This window comes from Artemia sp. Qi Xiang Cuo, chromosome 5, assembly GCF_049724085.1.
Source record: "Artemia sp. Qi Xiang Cuo chromosome 5, ASM4972408v1, whole genome shotgun sequence".
Classification (NCBI taxonomy): Eukaryota; Metazoa; Arthropoda; class Branchiopoda; order Anostraca; family Artemiidae; genus Artemia; species Artemia sp. Qi Xiang Cuo.
This window is the reverse complement of record NC_142798.1, coordinates 13841531-13865688: the sequence shown is the minus strand read 5'-3', so window position 1 is coordinate 13865688 and position 24158 is coordinate 13841531. Positions and strand designations below refer to the sequence as shown.

At 36.8% G+C, this 24158-nt stretch overlaps 1 protein-coding gene across 3 annotated transcripts in view; it reads right to left on the bottom strand.

Moving 5' to 3' along the window:
* Positions 1–24158, bottom strand: part of LOC148951835 (RUN and FYVE domain-containing protein 2) — a 153908-nt gene that overhangs the window by 15895 nt on the left and 113855 nt on the right. For all 3 annotated transcript variants that reach the window (XM_089088740.1, XM_089088741.1, XM_089088739.1), the window contains 3 exons: positions 18401–18498; positions 12896–13091; positions 1260–1381 (listed from right to left, as the gene is read on the bottom strand). In XM_089088740.1, the coding sequence (XP_088944866.1) occupies positions 1260–1381; positions 12896–13091; positions 18401–18498 (416 nt within the window). The remainder of the gene's footprint in view (positions 1–1259; positions 1382–12895; positions 13092–18400; positions 18499–24158) is intronic.

Sequence of the window (24158 nt, the reverse complement as noted above, 5' to 3'; positions counted from 1 at the left end):
GATTATCAAAGTTTCGGCCGAAAATAATGACATGACCTAAATTTGAAATTATTCAATGCAATGTTGGACGAAAAATATTCGAACTACTTTTTTTTTTAATAAAAGCATTAAGACTCTTTACTGCTTGATGTAGATGTGTGTCAAGAGTTTAGCTTATAAACGAATTTTTACTTTCTTTTACTGGTCATGATCCCCAAAGACTTACGAGAGAGATGGGGGGGGGGAGGGTAAAGTGAAAAATTTTATAGTTTCAAATAAACTTAAATAAACATTAATATACAAAGAACACTGCTATCTTCTGACTGATTTTTTTTATTGTACAGTTTCTTATGACAAAGTGTATAGTACCCATAGACGCATAAATTCAGAAGTTATAAGAAAACACAGGTAAAAACACCATGTACCCTATTTAAGCGAATTCCTCGCATTTTTTTTTTCCATTCCACTAGTCAATGTTTTAAAAGGTGTTTGGAGCAGTTGGCATAGGTTATAACAGTTTCCTGGTCTGAGCATACAAACTGATTTGATTCCACCATTGGACCCATCATTATTTTAAACTTGGGATGGTTGTTTAAGTGCCCGCGTATTGTAATACGTTTTCTATACTAGCTGGAATCAACTGAAGATCACACCTTTAGTCAACTATGGTGAATTATCTTTTTTTACAGCATGTCAAAGAGGTTGGGGGGGGGGGTCTTTAATTCCTCTAAATTACGGACTTTGAGACAGAAACTTCAGGATTTTAATCAAAATACATACCCCTATTAATGTTTGTCAAATTTCACCGCACACAAAATGCCAAAACGAAAAAAAGTTGATCAACTGCAGTTTAAAGTGAGCTAAAGCTGAAAACTAAAGTGAATTTAAATTATCCTTTATATAGAGCGTGTCAAAGAGGCTGGAGAGATCTTTAATTATCTATTACGACTTTGAGATGAAAAACTCGGAATTTTTGCCAAAGCGCACATCTCCGTTAATGGTTCTCAAATTTCTGGCTAAAAAAAAAAGAAAAAAGAAAAAAGATGAGCTGCAGTTCAAAGTAAACTGACAAGATAATCAATAAAATATAATAATAACCACACCTGCTAATAATTTGGTGGGACAGAGGAAGATATACCCCACAGATTGGTTAAAAAATCCAGGGAAAATTTGAAAAATGATACCCATAGACACTTTTTTTTATCTTTTTATCAATCCGCCTCCCCCCTCCCCTTCCACGTAATATCTATTGGTCCAATGTGACTAAAACTTGAACTGACCGTAGTGCATCAGCTTCAAGGTTGGCAGCCCCTAGTTTATCTCCAATCTCTTCCAGTGCCTTTTCCCTTTCCGTAGCTAATCTCTGAGTTTCTGCTAACGCAGCAGCTGTCATTGTGTGTTTCTAGAAGCAAAAATAAATTATCAGCTATTTCTATTTATTTTATTAAAAGTCTTAAAAACACATAAAGCACAAATAATTTCTTAAAGTTAGTATCCGCCTATGGCATTTCAGAATTTTAGGATTTTGTGCAAATCGCGGATAGTGGCAAATGGCTCACTTTATGGTTGTTGGGTGTTTGATTTTAATTCTTACAATTTTGTCTTTTATTGAAATTTATTTATCTTTTAATTTTTTGGATGGTTTTTTAATTGGTTTTGTTGACTTTCCGCGTTTGTTTTTATGGCCTTTTCTACAGCATTTTCCTTTTTTATATCATTTTGTTCGCACTGAAGAAGAAAGGTAGTTATTCTCTCGAAATATTTGCTTTGTGCGTTTCTTCAGTATTTTGATTCTACTACTACTACTACTACTAACTCATAGCAGCACCAAGCCGCCTGAGGCCAACACAGCTACGCACGCTCCTCCTCCACCCCAATTGATTCAAAGCCTCCCTTTTTACACCCGCACATGAAGTTCCCATTTCCTTTAAATCTTTATAACGTCCTCTCACCCCAGACGGGCCCGGCCTGCTTTCCGTTTATCCCTAGATGGTTGGCTGAACAGAACAATCCTCGGCAATCTGTCATCATTCATCCGCACAACATGCACTAACCACCTCAACCTTTCTTTCATTATAGAACTAGAAAGCGGTATTGAACCACATTTTTCGTATAGCCTATTGTTTGAAATACGGTCAGTCAGCCGGGTACCCAGAACAATCCTTAAGCAATTTCTCTGGAAAACATCTAGCAAATCTTCATCCGCTTTTCGGAGCGTCCATGCTTCAGAGCCATATTTGACCACTGTCATCACTAAGATTGTCTTCTAAGATTGTCCACTGTCTTCTAAGATTCTAATCTTGGTTTGAAGACTTATCTTCCTATTCTTCCAGACTTTTTTTAACTGTGAAAAAACACCCTGAGCCTTGGCTATTCTATTTTTAACATCTTCACTGCTCCCACCATCTTTACTAATAATACTACCAAGGTAAGTGAAGCTGACCAACTGATCAATCTTTTCATTACCCACCTTTTCATCTTCACTTATTCCTAGCCTTAGTGACTTAGTCTTCCTAACATTAATTTTCAAACCAATACTAGCACCCTGAACTCGAAAAACCTCTAAAACTACATTCATTTTGCTCACACTTTCATCTAGGATGCTTAAATCATGAGGATAATCCAAGTCTAGGAGACATTTTCCTACCCATTTAATTCCGTGGTCTCTCATTGCCTTACCTGTGCTCCTTAAAACAAAGTCTATAAAAATAATCCATATAAAGGGGGATAGAACACAATCCTGCTTAACTCCTGATTTAATACAAAACCAGCTGCTAACCTCATTTCCTACCTTAACCGCAGCAGTGTTATTCTCGTACATAGCACTAATCACTTTAATGTATTTGTCTGGTATACCATACAAGGATAAAACCTTTACTAAAGCTCCTATATCAACAGAATCGAACGCTTGCTCATAATCTATAAAACTGAGGACCAAAGGTGTTTGAAAACTCAGGCACTTCTCAACTATTAACCTAAGAGTGAAAATTTGGTCAACACGTCCTCTACCTTTTCTAAAACCGCACTGCTCTTCTCTTAAAACTGTCTACGGCATCTCTCAGTCTAAAAAGTATCATATTACTAAGCAATTTGCTACCTACAGAGACTAGACTAATGCCTCGATAATTACCACACTCACTTTTATCATCTTTCTTATAGTGGCTTAATTAAGGTTTTCCTAAAATCGTTAGGTACTTCCCCTTTTTCAAAAATCATATTCATAATCTTCAATAACTTATTTCTAACCTCAGAGCCACCATATTTAAGAAACTCATTTACTACCCTATCAGCACCTGGAGCCTTATTATTCTTTAATCCTTTTAGTACTGTTGCTAATTCCTCCTCACAAAACCAATCTTCCTTCACATCCAAGGTATCACAAACTTTTTCATTTTCCTCTATATTTTTTCCTGCAACTCTATCTCAGTTAAGCAAATTCTCAAAATGTTCGGCCCATCTCGCTTTAGCTTTTTCCTTATCGCTAATTACCACCCCATTCCTATCTTTAACTGGGACAAGTCCCGATTGACTACTACCTCTCAATTTGTTAACGTGCCAGTACAATATTTTACTATTATGCCGTCTAGCTGCATCTTCTAAATCTTCGGCAATTTTATCCATGGCCTCCACTTCACAGCTCTTTAGTTCATATTTCAATGCTTTCTCCACTTTCTTTACATTTCTTTTGTTTTCATGCGATCTATCACTCAGATAATTCTTGTAGCCTACACGTCCTTTCTCCTTTCTATTAAACTTAAAGCATTTACACTAATATTCTTAGCTGCAGTCCTAGCTTTCTTCCCTAATACACCTTCAGAAACTTCACAAATTATTTTTCTAAAATTATTCCAACCGTCTTCCACATTATCAAATTTTAAACTCTCAAGTTTAGTATTCAACTGTTCCTGTTCTTTACTTTTAACATCAATAACAGCACTCCTATATACCTTAGTATCTTTTATTGATCCTGCCAGTCTTTGGTTTACTATAGCATAATCAATAAGGTTTGCTGTCTTACCATCACGTGAATACCATTTTAACTTATGGGCCATTTTATGACCAAACACCGTATTGGCTATAACTAGATTGTTATACCTACAAAATTGCAAAAGTCTGTATCCATTACTGTTTTCTTTTCCTACACCAAATTTACCTAAGCTGGGGTACCATCTATCCTTATTTCTACCAACCTGGGCGTTAAAATCTCCCAGCAATAAAATCATATTTCTACCTGGGACCTTGTCTATTTGCTCCTGTAACTGTAAGTAAAATTCATCTGAGTCACTAGTATCTCCATCAGTTGGTTCTACAGGGGCGTATACTACTATAACTGATACCCTGAACTTTTTAGTCATTAAAATGGGCGATTAGCATTCTGTTATTCACAGCTTCTCAGCATAAACAAGACTTAGAAGTTTCTTTATTCATCATGAGCCCTATTCCCTGACTATGTATCCCATCCTTCCTGCCTGAGTAAACAAATTCTATATCACCTAATTTCATGCTTCCTACCCCTGGGATATGAGTTTCTGAAACTCCTAATAAATCCAGTTCGAATCGTCTGAATTCGTCAGTCAAAATGTCGATACGATAGTCATTTTTTAATGTCATAACATTCCAAGTTCCAATTTTCATGTTCTTTAAATCATTGAAATTTTTTTCGCCTCAGGAAAAGCAATGATCCCGGATACCAGTGCAGGACGGGGATCACATATCTTCTCAAGTCTACACCGAAGTGCTTAAGCCGGCTTAGGACCGGACAGCAAGAAGTCCTTAGGACCTCCATCAAAGGGGGCTATGTGCAATCCTGGGCCTATCTTGGTCACAACATGGTTTTCAGCACTTGGCGATGTTTTTCTATCAACAAGAGTTAAAATCCTGCACAAGCAATCTTAAGCCTATTACCTCCAACTCATTATATATTCATGCCTACAAATATTATGCTACTACGGGGAGGCAGCCCATAATAGATAAATTAGCTAGGAAGAGGTTTTTCAGCCCAAAGACGCCCAGCAAAACATACCAATCCCAGAAGAATTATCCATTAGTCTGAATCCCGTGCGAATGCTGTGTCGTTTACTAGGCTGTAATTTCCTCGAGGGGCACCACTCCTCAAGTAAGAGTAGAGTTAACCGCAAGGTCCCCAGTCTTGCAGGTACCCCGAAAGGGTCGAGGCAACCCTTTGCAGAGGCCGTTGTCCATAGATCTGGATCTTACGTCCTGCCACAGTTGTCCTCCTATAGAGGATCCTCCCGCGATGGTGTTCTGCATCACCATGCAATTTAACTCATTGCTGGGAGAAGGTTTGCAATTCATGGAACTTGTGGACAAACCAGTGGGCCCTTTTGCCCATTTTTGATCGTTTTCTTTCTTTATGACATATAAAGAACTAAGGTGAATTGAGCATGGTACATATGTGAGTTACTTGGGTCAAATATTTTGCGGTTATCATAGGCAGCGCAATAGTGCTGCCTAAGTAAAGAAAGATGTTGACACAAAGTATTATTTTTGGTTTCTTTAGACCAGGGCACTTCGTATCGAAGGAGTTATCGAAGAAACTTCGAAAAGGGCTCATTCAATTGGAAATTCGAAGAGCTTGTGCCCATTTTAATAGCCGAAAGTGACTGAAAGGCAACTAACGCCCCTTCCACATCCACCATTTCCCCAGACATATCCAATCAAAATTTTAGACAGCCATTTTGTTCAACGTAATTGAAAGATCGAGAAATTATGTCTTTGAGGATGACACTCCCACCACAGCCCTGAGAGCAAGGGTCGTAAGTTATGCCTAGACTTCAAAAAGCGCTAATTCGATTGGAAGGGCGTGTGCCATTCTTTATATTCGAACGTGATTGGAGGGCAACTAACCCCCCTCTCACGCCCATCATTTCCCCAAACACATTAAATCAAAATTTTGAGATAGCCATTTCGTTCAACGTAGTTAAGTTATGGAAATTATGTTAATTAGGATGACCCCCCCCCCCCACGGCCCTCAGGGCACGGGTTGTAAGTTATGCCCTGGGGGCATGTAAGGTTTTTATAGGAAAAGTTGTTGTAGAAACCTTCAAAAACGGCTCATTCGATTGGAAATTGACAGGGCTATTGCCGTTTTTAATAGTCGAAAGTAATCAAAGGGAGAATCCCCAAACATTTCCGATCAACATTTTGGCTGATCGCACGGTTTCGCACCGGCAACGTGTCTTTCAAATGTCTGGAAATTATGTCTTTGAGGATGCCACCCCCCCCCCTATAGCCATCAGGACAAGGGTAGCAAGTTATGTTCTTGGGGAATATAAAGCTTTTATAGAAAGTTTTGTCGTAGAAGCTTCAAAAAGGGCTCATTCGATTGGAAATTGAGAGGACTAGTGTCTTTTTATTAGTCGAAAGTGATCAGAGGGCAAATGACCCTCCCTCCCGCCCCAAACCAATCATTTCCCAAACACTTCCAATAAAAATTTTGAGATAGCCATTTTGTTCAACGTATTTGAAAGATCTGGAAATTATGTCTTTGAGGATAACAAATCCCCCCAGCCCTCATGGCAAGGGTTTTAAGTTATATCCTGGGGACATATGAGGTTTTTATAGAAAGCGAGGTCATATAGACTTCGGAGGGGGCTTATTGGATTGGTAAACAGACGCTCTAATGCTCTTTTTAAGAGTAAAAGTGATCAGAAGGCAGCTGCTACCCCCCCCCCCCCACACACACACACGTCGTATTGTCCCGACATGCATCTAATAGAAATTTTGAGAAAGCTGTTCTGTTCAAAATAGTCTAAATATAATATAACAAGGCCTTTGGGGTAGAAACAAACCCCAGAGACAAGGGTTTTAAGTTATGCCCAAGGGGTATTTAAGGTTTTTATGGAAGGGCTGGTTGTATAACTTCAGAAGAGGCTCATTGGTTTGAAAATTGAAAGTTCTAGTTCCTTTTTAAGAGTCAAAAGTGATGGACGGCTTTTACCTCCCCCCCTCCCTCCTACAACCCCTACTTTCACCAAACGCATCTGTTTGAAATTATGAGATAGCGATTTTTTCCAAAATAGTCCAAAGAACACATAATAATGTCTCTAGGGATGACACAATCACCCAGCGCCCTGGGGATAGGGTTTTAAGTTATTTTATGAGGGCATTTATGGTTTTTATTGAATGAACGGTCGTATAAACATCAGATGGGGCTTATTTGATTTGAAATTCGAAGTTATAGTGCCCTTTTAAATAGTCAAAGTGATTTGAGATCAAACAGTACCCCCCCCCCCTTCACGCTCAGCATTTGCCTTAACACCTCCAATAAAAATTTGGAGATAACAATTTTATTCATCGTAGTTGAAGGTTTCGGAAATTATGTCTATGAGGAATACAACACCCCCCCCCCCCCACAGCTCTCAGGGAAAATCACTGTATATATAATTAAGCAGTAAGTTTACCGCAGATGATTTCTGGCTCTTCGTTCTCGGTGCGAACAAAAAGCTCCTCCCACTTATTCATGCATTATTCATGCATCACTTATTCATGCATTAGTATGTATGCGTCAATAAATGAGAAATGGTTCGAAATTGTATCATTCGTAATTGCGAAAGCAGAAAAAAACTAAGTGAGCTGGCAAAGTGGTTTGCAACTGTCCTATCCTAAAGTCATTACTTAATTTATATAAAAAGAACGAATTCTTCGCTTATTAATATAAAGTAGACTTACCTGAATGGCTTACATAAAATTTTCGAGAAAGGGGGCGGGGGGTTGATGAGACTTGCGGAAATAAAGAATTTTTTTTCTTCTAATAACTGATGGAATAGATGTGATGGTTTCAGGGGCGGATCCAGGATTTTTTTTAGGGGGGGGGCGCAAAATAGGTTGATCCGATAAACTTACGTTAGGAGCAAGTTTAATTAATGCAAACTTGCGTTAATTAGGTAAATTACACTACTTTAAACTACGTTAGGGGGGCGCCCCCCTCGCCCCCCCGCTGGATGGTTTGTCATTTTTTCACGTCGTGGTATTTATTTTCTCAGATTGTAGTTCCTGTGAAACTTGAAAAGGGCTAATTACCTGTTTTGGCGGAGAGCCGAGACAAGACTTGTTTCGTTTTCAATCAATGTTTTCGTATGAAATGGGCAGACCTTTTCTGAACTTTAAAGAATAAACACCTCTGTTTGAAAATCTTTGCACTTTGTGAAATTCACAGTAGACAGAATATACCAGTAAGCTTATCGCAGATCATTTCTGGTCTTCGTGAACAAAAAGCTCCTCCCTCTTATTTCTGCATTAGCTTGTTTCTGCATTAGCTTTATTTCCGTTTGTTTCAATGCACTTTGATGGAAACAGTCGGAAATAGACTAACCTGGATTCCTGCTAATCTGACTTCGCCTATGTTTATATCTGCAAAAACGTTCTCCGGAGCACTCGCACCCCGGTCCGGGTTTTTATAATGGGTGAGATAGAGAATGATCATACTGGATAATATATGAACTGTGGTGAAATTAGATAGCGATAAGGGTTCCTGATTGAAACCAATTTTAGAACTTGGGTTCTAATTATTGGTTGCTGTGGTAAAAGTTGCCACAATAGCCCTATCCTAGAAAATACCAAACGTCTGTTAAGAAGTGTTTTTCGTAAAATTCTTAGGGAGTTTTCATAAAACTGAAGGACATCACACATTTTAGATATATATATATATGTATATATATATGTATATATGTATATAGCTCCTCTCATTTGATCTGCCATTAGCGGTCCAAAATTACCCTGGAACACGTATTTTGGCAGAAACTCTCAAAATGCCTTTGAAACCAACTTGAGGCTTCGAAACCTACTTTTAATTCCTAAAAACATCTAATAATAACATTGCACTATTAATTACCAATTTTCATATATGTTTTGGAATAAATCAATTTAAAATTAGTTTCTTCAAAATTTAGTGTTCCAACGTTGTAGCCAAGTTCCGCGTTCAAGAGAAATCTGACTAGTCTACCCGTGAAAAGATCTAATGTCGCTTATGTTTATACGTTCTCTGGAGCACTCGCACCTCGGCCTGGGTTTTATAATGGGTGAGATACGGAAAGATCATACTGCTAATTATACATACAGTGGGGAAAATGTTGTAAGTTATACCCTTGGGGCATATAAGATTCATATAAAAAGGGTGGTCGTATATGCTTTGGAGGGGACTCATTGGATTGGTAATCATAAGTTCTAGTGCCCTTTTTAAGATTCAAAGTGATCAGAGCGTAGCTACCCCCCACCACACACACACATACAAACACGTCGTGTTTTCCTGATATGTATCCAATAGATATTTTGAGACAGCCCTTTTATTGAAAATAGTCCAAATATCATATAACAAGGCTTTTAAGGTTGATACAAACCACCAGAGCCTGAGAGTGAGGGTTGCATGTTATGTTCCTGTGGCATTTAAGGTTCTTATGGAAGGGATGGTTGTATAAGCTTTAAAGGTGGCTCATTTGGTTGAAATTGGAAGTTCTAGTTCCCTTTTAAGAGTCAAAATGATGGAGGTCAAGTAACCCCCCCCCCAACTACCACTCTTTGGAGGGCAACTAACCCCCCTCTCACGCCCATCTTTTCTCCAAACACATCCAATCACAATTTTGAGATAGCCATTTTATTCAACGTGGTTTTAAGTTGTGGAAATTACGTCTTTGAGGATGACAATCCCCCCCCCCCCACAGCCCTCAGGGCAAGGGTTGTAAGTTATGCCCTGGGGGCATATAAGGTTTTTATAGAACTTTCCGTCGCAGAAACTTCAAAAAGGGCTCATACGATTGGAAATTGAAACGGCTAGGGCCCTTTTTAATATTCGAAAGTGATTGGAAGGCAACTAACACCCCTTCTACGCCCACCATTTCCCCAAACACATCCGATAAAAATTTAGAGGTACCCATTTTGTCCCACGCAGTTCAAAGTTCAGGGAATTATACCTTTGAGCAGGACACTCCCCCCACAGTCTTCAGGGCAAGGGTTATAAGTTATGTCCTGGGGGCATATAAGATTTTTATTGAAATCTTTGTTATAGAAACTTGAAAAAGGTCTCATTCGATTGAAAATTCCAAGGGCTAGTGCCCTTTTTAATAGTCAAAAGTGCTTTTAGTGCAACTAGCCCCCCTCTCACGCCCACCTTTTCCCCAAACACTTCCAATCAAAATTTTTAGATAGCCATTTAATCCAACGTAGTTGAAAGTTTTGGAAATTAGGTCTTTAAGGATGACAACCCCTCGCCCCCACAGCCCTCAGGGCAAGAGTTGTAAGTTATGCCTTAGGGGCATATAAGGTTTTTATTATACAAATGAATGTGCATTGTCAGTTTAATATACATATACTGATATTTAGTAATCGAAATGTTAATATTATTTCATTTATTAAAGTTATAAAAGTAAAAACATTTATATTTTCTTCAGTAAAGTCCAAATTATGTTCTGGCCTTGGGAAGCCATTGGGGTTGTCCGCTCCACTCATTTTAATATCAGCTTGTTTTAAGTTTGACTCGGTTATTTACTTTATGTTTTGTTTATTTTGGCTTTCATTAAGTTATTGATGCTGATTTATGATAGTTTCATGCTTGGTAGATTATTTGATTTTATTTTTGCTCATTTTTGGTTTAATGAAGTTCTTTACTTTTCTTTGAAAAACTTATTTTGTGGAGAAAGTTTTTTTTTTTAATTAATTTCTAGACAAAGAAGGGCAGGTCAATAGCGCCAGTTCCGAATTCATACAAACATTCATGGAACAAAATAAAACTGGTTTAATCTATCCAAAAATGGATTCCCATATACTCAAAAGCAGGCAAGCAGTCATGGAGCAAAAAATCAAAAACTATTCTGAAAGGCTGGCATTAAGGGGGACTCAAAACCACGTGAAACCTTGTCATGAATAATCTTATGAGTCCATTAGAACGGCATTCTGGGTAAACTCAGGCATACGTAGATGATCTTGTGTCTCCCTTACAAGGTAGACATCTCGAAATCCTACTTGAACTAGGATAGCCCCTGTCAAACACTAGTCAGACATGGACACAAAAGCATAAACTGATTTTGCTTATGAAAAGAGTGAAGCGGAAGTACTGACAAAGAAAAGGGAATGGAAAAGCCTTCTTACTTTAAAATGTATAATCACCCATTATTGCTACGAAAAAAAACGCGTGAAATATTTGGGGATTATTATTGATCATCAGATAAGCTAGAAAGCCCACAGTGCAGATAAAGCGCGGAAAGCTACAGCTTCCCTAATCCCGAACTAAAATTATTGGCAACTTGGTAAAAGTTAATAAAAGTGTTGAGCGATGGTTCATGACTATTCATCTATGGTAGAAGTAAGGCTGCTAGGCATAGAGTAAACACCGACCCCCCCCCCCTGCCCCTGCAGGCGTAACAAATGATTTGAAGATTTATAGCTAACCCAGTTCACAGGCAAGACTTGCCTGCAAATTGGGCAACGCATATTGTTCATATTATTAGAGCTTTGTTTAAGGAGACAGCCCACTAAATTCGCTTTGACTCAGAGGCGAACAAGCGACCTAAGCCTAATAAGGCCCGCAAAAAAAATAATATCAAAATAACATCATGTGCTTATATTAGACAGCAATTTGACCCATACTGCCGCATGGTACAAGTTATCACTTAGACAAACATGCAATGGTCTTCCAGGCCAAACGTTTGAAAAGAACAGGCATCTAAGAGACTGGAGCAACTAAAACTAAAGCAAGGACACATGTATCTTATCTGAAACCAGGCATGTCTTAAGCCTCTTAAGAATATTGAAGCTTTGACAAACTAGCATCGAATCTTTATTGTAGATGAACTGAGACATGCTGGGATCACAGATGAGAAATTGGCAGCTGAAGCTAGGGAATTAATAGCTTGTTATGGACTGGAAACTTCCATTATCATCACGCAAAGTTGCAGGAAAGCGACAATAAGGAGATAGACTCTTGAGAGGGCACAACAAAACTGGCACAGAAAGATGGAATGTCAAGAAGCAACGCTGAACAAACATCTTCTTTGACTTGGAAGGCCTGAAATACGAACTGTTAATGAGGCCATCCCAGGAATCGGGAATTTTTGAAGCTATACCATGGAATAGCTGATTCCCCAATTTTCCAAAAATCTCATATGGCCGTTGAAACAAGAAGGCATCTAATAGAATATTGTCTGACTAGGATTAGATACCGGTTGGAGACATTTTATAAATCGGATATTAATCTAGAGGGCGATTAACCCCTTGTCCTCAAACTGTTGCTTTTAGACGGAGAGGGGCTAAAGTGATAGGCCCTTGGGGACAGATATTTTAATCAGCTTTGTGAGCCCGCCCTTGTCAATAATAGAGATCATGACAGTATACTATCTTCATTAGAACAATAATCAAAATTTTCTTGATTTATCTTATTTCTAAGAAGAATGAGATAAGTAACAAAGAATAAAACAATATGTAACGAAAATATAAAGCATCAATAAGTAAATATCTCATATAATTGACTAAATACTCCTGCACTTTTTTACCCTTTGTAAAAAGACTTTATGCATGTCTTATGGAAATTCTTATGCCCTCTAAAAGAGGGTACACGATTAGTCATAACCTGTACCTTAAATCTCCACCATATTAGTCAATTATCGAGAATGTCTTAATAGGGATTAATCAAGATATTTAGAAAACGGATATAACCCTTTTGGTCAATTAAGTTACAGTGTTTGAATTTCAGTACTAATAACCAATATTAGAAGAATATAATATCCCACATTACCCACATTAGAATAATAGCCCACAGAACAACATATCCCATAGAAAAATAATAACCCGCATCAGAAAAGTTATTACGATCTTCTTAACGAATCCTGCTTCTAGGATGGATAAAATAAGAGATAAAGCAAAAAAATGTAGCAAAATGCAAAATAAATAAAGCATAATTAAATACCTCATACAGTTGACTAAATGCTGCTGCACGGCATTGTAAAGTTTCAACTGTTTTTTCAAGCGATATTCGTTTCCCCCTTTCCTTGTCTAATTCCAACTTCAGAGACTTTTCTTCCGTGTCAAGTTGTACATTTCTTTTTTTATTACCATCATTTTCGTTACTAACACGGAACAATTCGGCTTTTGTTTGCGATAATCTATAGAAAAAAATATAAACCTTAAAGTAATTATATCGAAGAATAAGAATAATAATTAAGAAAAATAATTTAATCGAAGAATAATTAAGGAAAAACATAAGAATTTACAGATTAATTCTAACAACTGAATTCTTGGGTGAGCTTACTTACTAGGATACATAAAAAGCAGATGAAAATCATTTAGACTATTCACATAGATAATTTACAAAAGCGAGCAGCACCAGGAGCGGTATGAGGTCCCTAAAAGGCCTCCAATACGCTAGGAGATCCTAAAAAGGGAGTAGATGAAACGGTGAATTCTGGAGGCTGCATACACTCCACCCCTTTCCCCAAAAATCATCTGATTCTCTCCTTCAAATTTTGACTGTGCAAACTAAAATTAATAACTCTTTTTTAATAACTCTAAAAGGCCTCCCACACGCTAGGAAGATCCTAAAAAGGGAGTAGATGGAACGATGCAACCTGGAGGCTGCATACACTCCACCCATTTCCCCAAAAATCACCTGATTCTCTCCTTCAAATTTTGACTGTGGATAAACCAAAATTAATAATATTTTTTTTTTAATTACACATAATATTTCAATATGGAGCCTACTAAATTGACTTGTGAAATCCATTAAAATCTTCTTTTCGATATGGCTTGGCTCAAAATTCTCAGCTTGCAGCCAAATTCCTTGTAAAATTAAACAAGGATTTTTAAGCTGGAACCCTGGAGAAATGTTTAAAGAATATTTTGATGTTTGACGGCCCACGCATGTGCGTAACAAGTGTTACGTAACAACGTCGATTTTGGTATTCAAGAAAAGTAAAAATCAAATGCTTAAAAATAGTATTTCAGCAGAGAGACATTTCTCAATTTTTAGACAAAAAAGAGATAAAGGACTTAATTACCACTCAGCGTTTGGCTGAAGAGGGGATGGGAGAGTACGATCTGGGAGTCAGCGACATTCTTTTATGTGGGTTTTATATAGACTTGATCACGCATTTCCGACTACGAAACTTGGATGTAGGATCTTTTCAGGATTGATAAGTAAGTAAGTATGACGGCACTAGACCCTTAAGGACCAAACCGGCTGATCTCCGTTTCATGGCCCTTTGTCCAGGAAGTACACTGGGGGGGGGGCATAAGCCATCCTGTGCTTTCACACACCCTTCCTGCTTACCTTCTTCAGATTTTTCTAGGTACCCATTTCGATCTGCGTCGACTCTGGCTGAGATTACAGAGTCACGCCACTGACCTCGCTCTTAACCAAATAACTGGTCATACCAGGAATAGAACCCATGCCCCTCGGACAAAAGATTTCCAACCCAGCGCGCCAATCACTTAACTAGGAGGATTGGTCCAATGGAGCCACCTGCCCCTCCCCTCCCAAAACAAAGAAAGAGGAACTGTAACTTAAACATTAAAAACACACTTGTTGATGCTCCCCGAGGAGAAGTATTCTGAATCCCCCCCCCCACCCAGCATGGGGGATCAAATCAGTGGGAATGTATAAGTTACATATAGTTAGTGGTTATAATCGCATTCCTTTGTACTTCTACGATTATGGTTACGATTTGGGTTTGTAGATTGATCATACAACTTTTTGAGACTAAAAAAGTAAAGAAAATAGAGATGCGGATCAAAATTCTACAATCTCAAGCAGCTGATAAGTATATATTTAACAAGTATGTTTGTGATTTAGATTTCGATTATAGAAAAATTCGATGTACTATAGTAAACAATATAGATCAGCTAATTATGAGTCAGCTGTGACTGATGATATTTGAGTTCTAGCAATGCCGTGGGTGTAAAACGGCAAAATAGAGAACTGAACTAGTTACAACAGATAGTTCTAATAAAATCGTGAATAATCAATAATAATCAGCTAGTCTAATCGAAGTATGCCATTGAGACAGAAATTGTGCAATAATTAATCAACTGTGCTTAGCGTGTTCAACTGTGTCTTAGCTTGTGTTTTTTCGTTTGTTTCAAAAACGACCTTGTGTTTAGAAAGATATGGGTATTTTAGTAACACATAATAAAGAAAAAATAAAACAAACAAGACCACTTAACTATTATAATGGATTTTCATATAATTAATTATATAGAATTATAATAGAATTAATTAATTATAATGGAGAAAATAAAACAAACAAGACCACTAAACTATTATAATGGATTTTAATATAATTATATAGAATTATAATAGAATTAATTAATTATAATGGAAAAAATAAAACAAACAAGACCACTTAACTATTATAATGAATTTTAATATAATTAATTATATAGAATTATAATAAAATTAATTAATTATAATGGAAAAAATAAAACAAACAAGACCACTTAACTATTATAAAGGATTTTAATATAATTAACTATATAGAATTAATTAATTATAATGGAAAAAAATAAAACAAACAAGACCACTTAACTATCATAATTGATTTTAACAGAATTAATTATTACAACTAATAAATTAATTATCGAATTCAATATAGCATAAATCACATATTGATATCAGTATCTAATCTAGACATGTAATAACTGCAGAAACAGTGCTATAACCAATGAAATTGAATAGCTTGCGTTTGTCTAAAACTTGTGTGTATCAGGACTTAAACATTTTGCTAAGATATAATAGAGAAACGAATAGAGCAAAAAAGATCAGTAGAGTATTTTCATGGATTTTCACAGTCGGACTTGGGAATAATCTAAATCGATATACTTTAAATTCTAAATCACATTCTAAATCTAATTCTCAATCGATTTATTCTAATAGAAACGCGCTATTGACGCAAAAAACAATGCAATTATTAATGAACTTGAATAGTGTAAGTTATAGTTGAATAGTGTAATTATTTTAATCGTATTTAAGATAACCTAAATATATAGGTATTATTCGAATCGAAACGAATCGAAATCGAATCAAAACGTCATTAAGGCAGAAACAATGTAGCAACTATTAAACCTGAATAGCTTGTGTTTTATGTTTATTTAAAAAAATACCTTGTTTTTATCAGGATTTAAACATTTTGCTAAGATATAATACGAAATTCAAATACCGCAAACAAGACAACTAAAATATTATAATAGATTATTATAACCGAAATTAGGAATAATCTAAACTAAAACCGATTATTCTAATACAAAGATTCTTTTAAGGCCGAAACAATGCAAAAAATAACGAATTTGAACAATCTTAGTTTTATGTTCATCTAAAGAACAGTTGTTGTATTTCCACTTTAACGGATTTATCCGTAAATCCATGGAATTTTAGCCATTCGATGGAAAAAAAGACACAGGACATCTCCAGAGAATCTACTGAAACTGTACAAAATCCAAAAAACTACAGGAAATATTTCTGAACTAAAGGTAAGGTCATGCAAAAGTGATTTCCTCGATGGGTGGGTAAATTGAATATAGAAAAAAGTTTTAATTTTCTCAGCAGATTTACAAAATCAGCGCAGATTTGACTTCAGCATCACCAATCTTAATAATTCAGTAATAATACCTCAAGAGGAGCAAATTAAATTATATCAGGGACGCCAATGCAAACAAAAGAGACGATATTTGAAATTTTTATAAGATATAATGTATCAGAACTCGCAAATATTACATCTTTAGGTATAAGGAAGGAGAAATTATCAAAACTCAAATTTTCTACCAAAACCATGATCCTTTCGTTCACACTTCCACTCTAATTTGAGGACGGAATTCAGCTCCATGTGGCTGGCCCTTAAAGATTGGACGTTTATTTTCTTCATTACCCCGTGTTTCTGAATTTGGGATTGAATCTTGTGATAGTTGTTAGTTTTAAGTGATAAGGAATTTTAAATTGAGGACATGAGCGTGTGGTTTAAGCCATATTTCGAGATTTCGAATAATTTGCTTTCCTGAAAATCCGTCTACCCACTTATAGCCTCATTTTATTTCTGCCCCATTACACCAGTAATTTGTCTTCTTCAATTAGGAGAAAATATGGGCTTTCCAGTCAAGAATATTTAGCCCTCTTCCTTTTCTCGCTTTATATGAGGCGTGTTGAACAAATACAGGGAGCAGTTAGTTATTTGTCTTGCAGTGGCTACTTTCGATTTCAGGAGCTGGATAATACTGGTGGATAATATTTCGAGTTCAGTAATCTCTGTACAGGTCTATTCAGCTCGACTTTTAAAGTAGCTGCTAAATATACATGTCATGCAGTAGCTCTTTAAATCCAAAGAACTGGATAATTTACATGCACATTTCGAGTTCAGTACCATTTGTGCAGATTAAGCGAACCAGGCTTTTGACTAGTGGAGGAATGTTGTGGTGTCAGAAACATTTTAACAGTTTACTTTGAAAGGTATGTTGTACAGACACTAGTATATTGCGCTCGAACAGACAATGTTCAATTGCTTCTTTTCTTATATTTCAGGATCTTTAAAATGGGAATTAGACGAGTAGAATTCAAGATTTGAGAGGAGAAAACCTGCAGGGTTAGTCCCTTCGAGCATAGACCACAATACATAATCCAAAGTATATAACAGAATCTTCGTCTTCTTTTTGCATCCTATGATGGGTCTCCACAGGAAACACTTTTAGTTACTGTCAGCAGACAAACAGGCTGCGAACTATTTCGTAGCATTTTGGCGACCCAAGTTCTTTGTTTTTTTGCTAATGGTAAAAGGTAATGAATACGGTATTGGACTTTACAGTCCCTACCGGCGGTGCTGATCTGTTTCTTGGGAAGTACAATGTAGGGTTGAGGGCCAGCCTTCTTGTGCTTTCACAAACCCTTCCTGTTTACCTTCTCCAGATTTCTCCAAGTACCAATTTAGAGCTAGGTCGACTCTGGCTGAGCTTACAGAGTCACGCCACTGACTCCCGTTCCATACCAAATAAACAGTGACGCAAGAACTCGAACCCTCTCCTCTTGGATAAAGGATTTCAAAGTCCAGCGTGCTAACCAATCAGCTAGGACGGTTTTAGCGGTGGCACTAATGGCACCGCCACAGAACCTGCGGAAGGTTTCTGCCGAATCTGAAGAGTCGTCTATGTATTTTCTTCGAAAAACTTTGTTGGTATGACGGATAATTGACAGTGAGGAAGTGAAAACACTGCAAGAACCAACTTGTGTTTCTAAGGATTTAAACATTTCACCAGGATATAATAGCCTACAAATGCAAATAAAGCAAACAAGACCACGTGACTGACCTATTGTAGTTGATTGTAGTTATCGAATTTAGGAGTAATCGAAACCTATTATCGATTATTCTAATCTAAACATGTCATTAAGGCAAGAACAATGTAATAATTAATTGAGAGGAAGAAAAAGCAAACTCACTCTTTTTCGAGAAACTGGATTGTTTCCGTCCCTTTTCTACGGAAGTCTTCCAGACTTTTTAATTTTTCTGCACTGATGATGAGCGTCTCTTGAGTGGACTAAAAAAGTTCGAACAAAATAAAAACTAAACAAAAAAAGCAAATAAATAAAACAAAAAATAAAGCGAATAAATCATCCAGACGTGCTTCCATTTTGTTGATTACAATCTTCGCTATCATCAATAGGCAGAATTGCTGGATTAGGATTAGCTCCTAATCCAGCTAAGACTTGAGCTATGTGCGCCGCATGATCTTCAAGTTTTTCCACTAGTCGACCCCGTTCAACCAGCTCAATCTCGCACTCCTGAATGAAAGAAAAAACGATTTTTCATTTTTAATCTAAAAAAAAGCATTTCTTCTAAAATAAGATTTAAAAAAAAATTCAGCCGAAATTTTCGTCTTCATTTGAGGAATTCTTTTTTATTTATTTGCCAATGTTAGTTATGGTTCCATTGCAACTGAACCCCCGTGTAACTGAACCCCTATAACTGAACCCCCGTGCATCTAAACCCCCGTGCAACTGAACACCCGTATAACCGAACCCCCGTGAAACTGAACCCTCGTGCTACTGAACCCTCATGCAACTCAACCCTCGTGCAACTCAACCCCATTTAACTAAACCCCAGTGTAACTGAACCCCCATGTAACTGAGCCCCCGTACAATTGAACCCCCGTATAACCGAACCCCCGTGCAATTGAACCACCATGCTACTCAACCCTCATGCAACTGAACCCCCTTTAACTGAACCCTCGTGCAACTCAACCCCATTCAACTAAACCCCCGTGTAACTGAACCCGCATGTAACTGTAACTGTGTGTAACCTTGTAACCATGTAACTGTGTGTTAAAAGAACACAACTGATGAGCGAAAAGTGATGAAAGAGAGTGGTAATACCGAACTCTCAGCTACCATTCTTGGGAGACATCTGACAGTTTATAAGTGACCATGGAATTCCTGTGTTGTTTTAAAGTCACTTTTCTGTGAATAGGCAACGTAGCGGCAGAGTGCACCTGGCGACGATAAATCACATCAGTCCAGTTTTTGTCAGGAAAAAAAATACTCAGTGATAATTTATTGCTCCCGCTAGCATTCTGTGCTTCTAGGTCCGGGCCTAGGGACCTAGGGGTAAATCTAGGCCTGAGCGTGCACATATTTCCTTTTGGTGAATTGACTTTCCCTTTAAGCACTCTCTGAAAGTTCCAACTTAATACACAAATCCCTTTTTGAGATACGCCATTTTGAAAATCTGCATGCATAATAATGCACATAGTGTCTTTTGATTTAGTTCAAGTTCCACCTCAAATACCTCAATCTGTCAAATTTTCAACTTGATATGCGTAGCCTTAGTAGTGCTAGTTTAATAGTAGCAGAGGTCGTAGTAGGAGCAGTAGAAGTAATAATTGTATTGAATTAGTATTAGTAGTAGCAGTATTAATAACAGTAGTGGCAGGTAGATGCCCCAGAAGTTTCATCTTGATACGCTAAGCTGTTCCAAAAAAAAATTGCTGATGCACCTGTATCAGCAATCTGTATGTTATTGCAAGTTACCAATTGTTAAAATGTAACGTTTTTTTCGAAGGGATGATCGTAAAAACTTTGAAGGAGGCTCATTTGATTGGAAATTGAAAGTTCAAGTTCAATTTCAAAGAATCAAAGGTAATCACAGGACAATCAGCATTTCCCTCTTAACCAACATCTCCCCCCCCCCCACAAATACATCCGATCAAAATAAAAATAAACATTTTGTTTAAAATAGTCTGAAGATCAAATAACCATGCCTTTGGGGTTAATAACCCCATCAGCAGCATCTGGGGCAAGGGCTGTAATTTAAGCTAGTTGCTCATTGCTAACACATAAGGTTTTTGTAGAAAAAAAATTTGTATGAACTTTGGGGGGGGGGGGGGTCATTCGATTGGAAATAAAAATTTACAGTGCACTCTTTAAGAGTTAAAAGTGATAGGAGGGCTTCCACCCCACCCAATTTTTCCCCCAAATACATCCAATCTAAATTTTGGGACAGACATTTTATTTAAAACAGTTTAAAGGTTAAATAACTATACCATAGTTAAATAACTATTGTTCATAACCCTATTGCGTTTCACCCAACGTAAGTATGGGGGTTGAGTTGCACGTGGGTTCAGTAGCACGAGGGTTCCGTTGTAGGGGGGTTCAGTGTCACGGGGTTTCATTTATACGGGGGTTCAGTTGCAGGGTGGTTCGGTTATACGGTGATTCAGTTACACGGTGGTTCAGTTATACGGGGGTTCAGTTACAGGGGTTCAGTTACACGGGGGTTCAGTTACACGCACACCGTCAGTTATCCCCCAAAAAAGTATTCGATCTTCACTATTACCGTGAGTTACCATGCTTCACTATTACCATGCTAGGGGGAAAAAAAATGAGCCAAACATAACCGTGTTGCAGGAATATGTCCTTCAAGTTTTTTGAACTGCAATTAACTCAAAAAAAGTTTAAAAACGAGTTTTGGAGCTTCGCTACTGTAAATTTCCATGCTACTTAAAAAACGGAACGAACCGTGACCGTGTTGCAGGAATATTTTTAAGTTTTTAAGGTACTATTAACTCAAAAAAAGAATTTTGGACCTTCTGTGAATTACTGTGAATTTCCATGCAGCTAAACAAAGAGCTAAACATAGCATTGTTGCAAAAGTATTTTAAGAAGTTTTTCAAGTCGTATTAACCCCCCAAAAAAAAACAGTTTAAAAAAAGAGTTTTTGAACTTCACTATTACTGTAAATTTTCATGTTATTGAAAAAAAATTAAATAAATGTCACCGTGTTGCAAGAACATTTTTCAAAAATTTTTCAAGTGCTACTATTAGCTAGAAACGAGTTTATAACTATTAAAAACGAATTTTCGAATTTTACTTTTGCCGTGAGATCCTAAGCTAGTGAAAAAAATGAGCTAAATGTAACTATATTGCAGGAATATATTTTAAGTGTTTTGAAGTGAAGTTAACCCAAAAAAAGTTTTGAAAAAATAGAGTTTTGGACCCTCATAATTATTTTACTGTAAATTTCCATGCTACTGAAAAAGAAATTAAAAGTAAGCGTGTTGCAGGAATAGTTTTTAAAGTTTTTTGAAGTGCTATTAATTAAAAAAAAGTTAAACAAAAGTAAAAAACGATAGTTTTGGACCTTCACCATTACTGTAAATTTCACTGCTACTGAAAAAAAAGGAACTAAACATAACCATGTTATAGGAATATTTGTAAAAAATTTCAAGCCCTGTTAACTAAAAAAAAGTTAAAAAAACTATTGATCCGATTGTCAACAGATCTTAGTCCTCTTTACTGTTTATCAACAGTACATGCGAAAGTTGAAAAATTAGGGCTAAACATCCCCTCAAAACGTCAAAGAAGAGTGAAGCTGCTGGAGATCTAACACTACAGGTAATTTAACTTCCATCTTACATTACTCGGGCTAGCATAACCAAGTATTTTTGTTAATTCACGTGGAGAGAAATCATCTATCTAAACTAATCAAAAGTCATTTTCAGCTATTGACTTTAAGAAACTTCAGCACCTGGAATCGCAATAGATAGTACTACCTATGTATTTCGACTGTAATATAAGCTAAACCTTGTAGAAATGTAAAAATTTTAGAGAAAGTCAGGAAGGGGTGCCAATTCAAAAAACTGAGAGCTTGGTGGGGGGGGGAGAACGTTTTTCATTTTTTTAGGGAGGAGGCAGCAATTGCACCTCCTTTCAATTGGCACCCCCTAAGTCCATGAGCTTACTTACGACTTCAAAACAAACATATTAAAAATTCATACATGTCTCTAATTTCAATTAGGTGTGATATGCATACTCTGTTTCTGAAATACGTACTTAATATGATTTGATTTTGGACAAACACACTTTAATGTTAAAGACTATTAGTAGCTAAATTTCCCAAATAGTCAACGAATGTTCTAAACCACCACTTTTTCCTAGAACCATCAGCGATTTAAATTTATTTGCAGTAATCATTGTATTTCAGCAAATTGGTGGATATAGGAGTCGATTATAAAAACTATTCGGACTGGGCATGTTAAGTGAACTGTTTAATGTGTACTTAAATGTGTACTTAATGTGTACTTAACTGTTAATGTAATTTGCTGATTATCATATTACTGATCCCTTAACTTGGGTAGACATAGCTCCTCCTTTCCTCAATATTTCCCCATGTTTTTAAGAGCCTCACTGTTGAATTGGCTGACTTACAATAAAATTATATTGCATCACTACCCTGCAGAGCATGAAAAAGTTCGTTTCAAGGGGAAGGGGCTCATATTTCATATTTTTCGCTCAAGAATGCTGGATTTTTTAATTTTTACTCCAAAAATTGTGTAGGCTATTTGATACTAAAATATTTACATAAACATCATACCGCCAGTGATGACACAAGAAAACGGGGTGTTAATAGAATAAGCGCGACCATGGATCCATATTCATATATTTTTAATACGTATATTAGGGGATTCGCCCCCTAGTTAATACCTCGCCCTATACGCTAAAGTTCGAATTTTGTTCCAATTCTTTAAAAATGACCCCTTGATCACAAAGGCCGTTAATTAGAATAAATAGCTCTTATGAAAGTAATAAAAAAATCTTTGGCTTAAAGAGCGAGGTATTGACTAGGGGGTGAACCCAATCATGTATGTAATAATTTTTGTTCGTTTTAAGTTTTGATGTCTCTCCTTACTTTCAGTTAAAAAACTTGTGTTTTTTTAATATTTTACAAGAACCCATGATTAGTCAACAGTAACGATGTTAGGCACTAGTTAGGCACGAGACTAAATACGCAGGTATAAGAATTGGATTTAGTCCCTGGCTGTGGGCAACAACACAAGCCATCGCTGACATTTCGTTCTAATCCTGACCATGCTGTTTCCTCAGCGACTTTAATAGCATATGTTGTTCACATTGACGAAGAAGACGAAGAGAGGGGCATTTATCTTTACAAGTGTCTATTTCTTCTAAACTGGTGATCAATTCTTCTCGTGTAAATAATTCCAAGGGGTTTGAGAATCGTAATTGGAGTCATACAAATTGGCCTCTATATTTAACTACCATAGTCCCTCTACTGTGTAGCATTTAAGTACCGTATAACTTTTGGTGTTGCAGGGTGATTTCAGCAAAGGCTCGATCTGAGTTAAATATGTATTATTATAAAATTGTTGATTGCTTGAAGAAAGCTGAAGAAGCTGCAATTCCTGGTGAAATAGTTTGTTGCCGTACTCGTACACCTAAGTGGAGTATTGACCCCAAGTTAAAGAAAGCTAAAAATCAAGCAACATCTTGACTCTGAATCTCGATTGGCTGCGGGCGCCCGTCTAGTGGTAATGTTTTTTATATTAAACGGAGTATATTAAACGGAGTAAATGTTATTTAATATTAAACGGTAATATTTAATATATTTTTTATATTACATATTTAATATATTTTATATTAAAATTGCATCCAAGCGTCGATTACGATCAATTCAGGAATCTAGTGCTGAATTTCCAAAAGTTTCAATGAATGGAAGCGTGATATTAATTCTTCGAAACTTGATGGTTTACATGGGGACAATATACCACAACGTTCTTGGATTCAGCACTATTCGGGCTTATCTTCCGTAATAAATTAGGCTATTCGTGCTCAGTTTTCAGTTCTTTTTTCTCGGTGCTTACCCCTAAAGTGTCACAAAATAACGGTATCTCGATTTCACTTGATG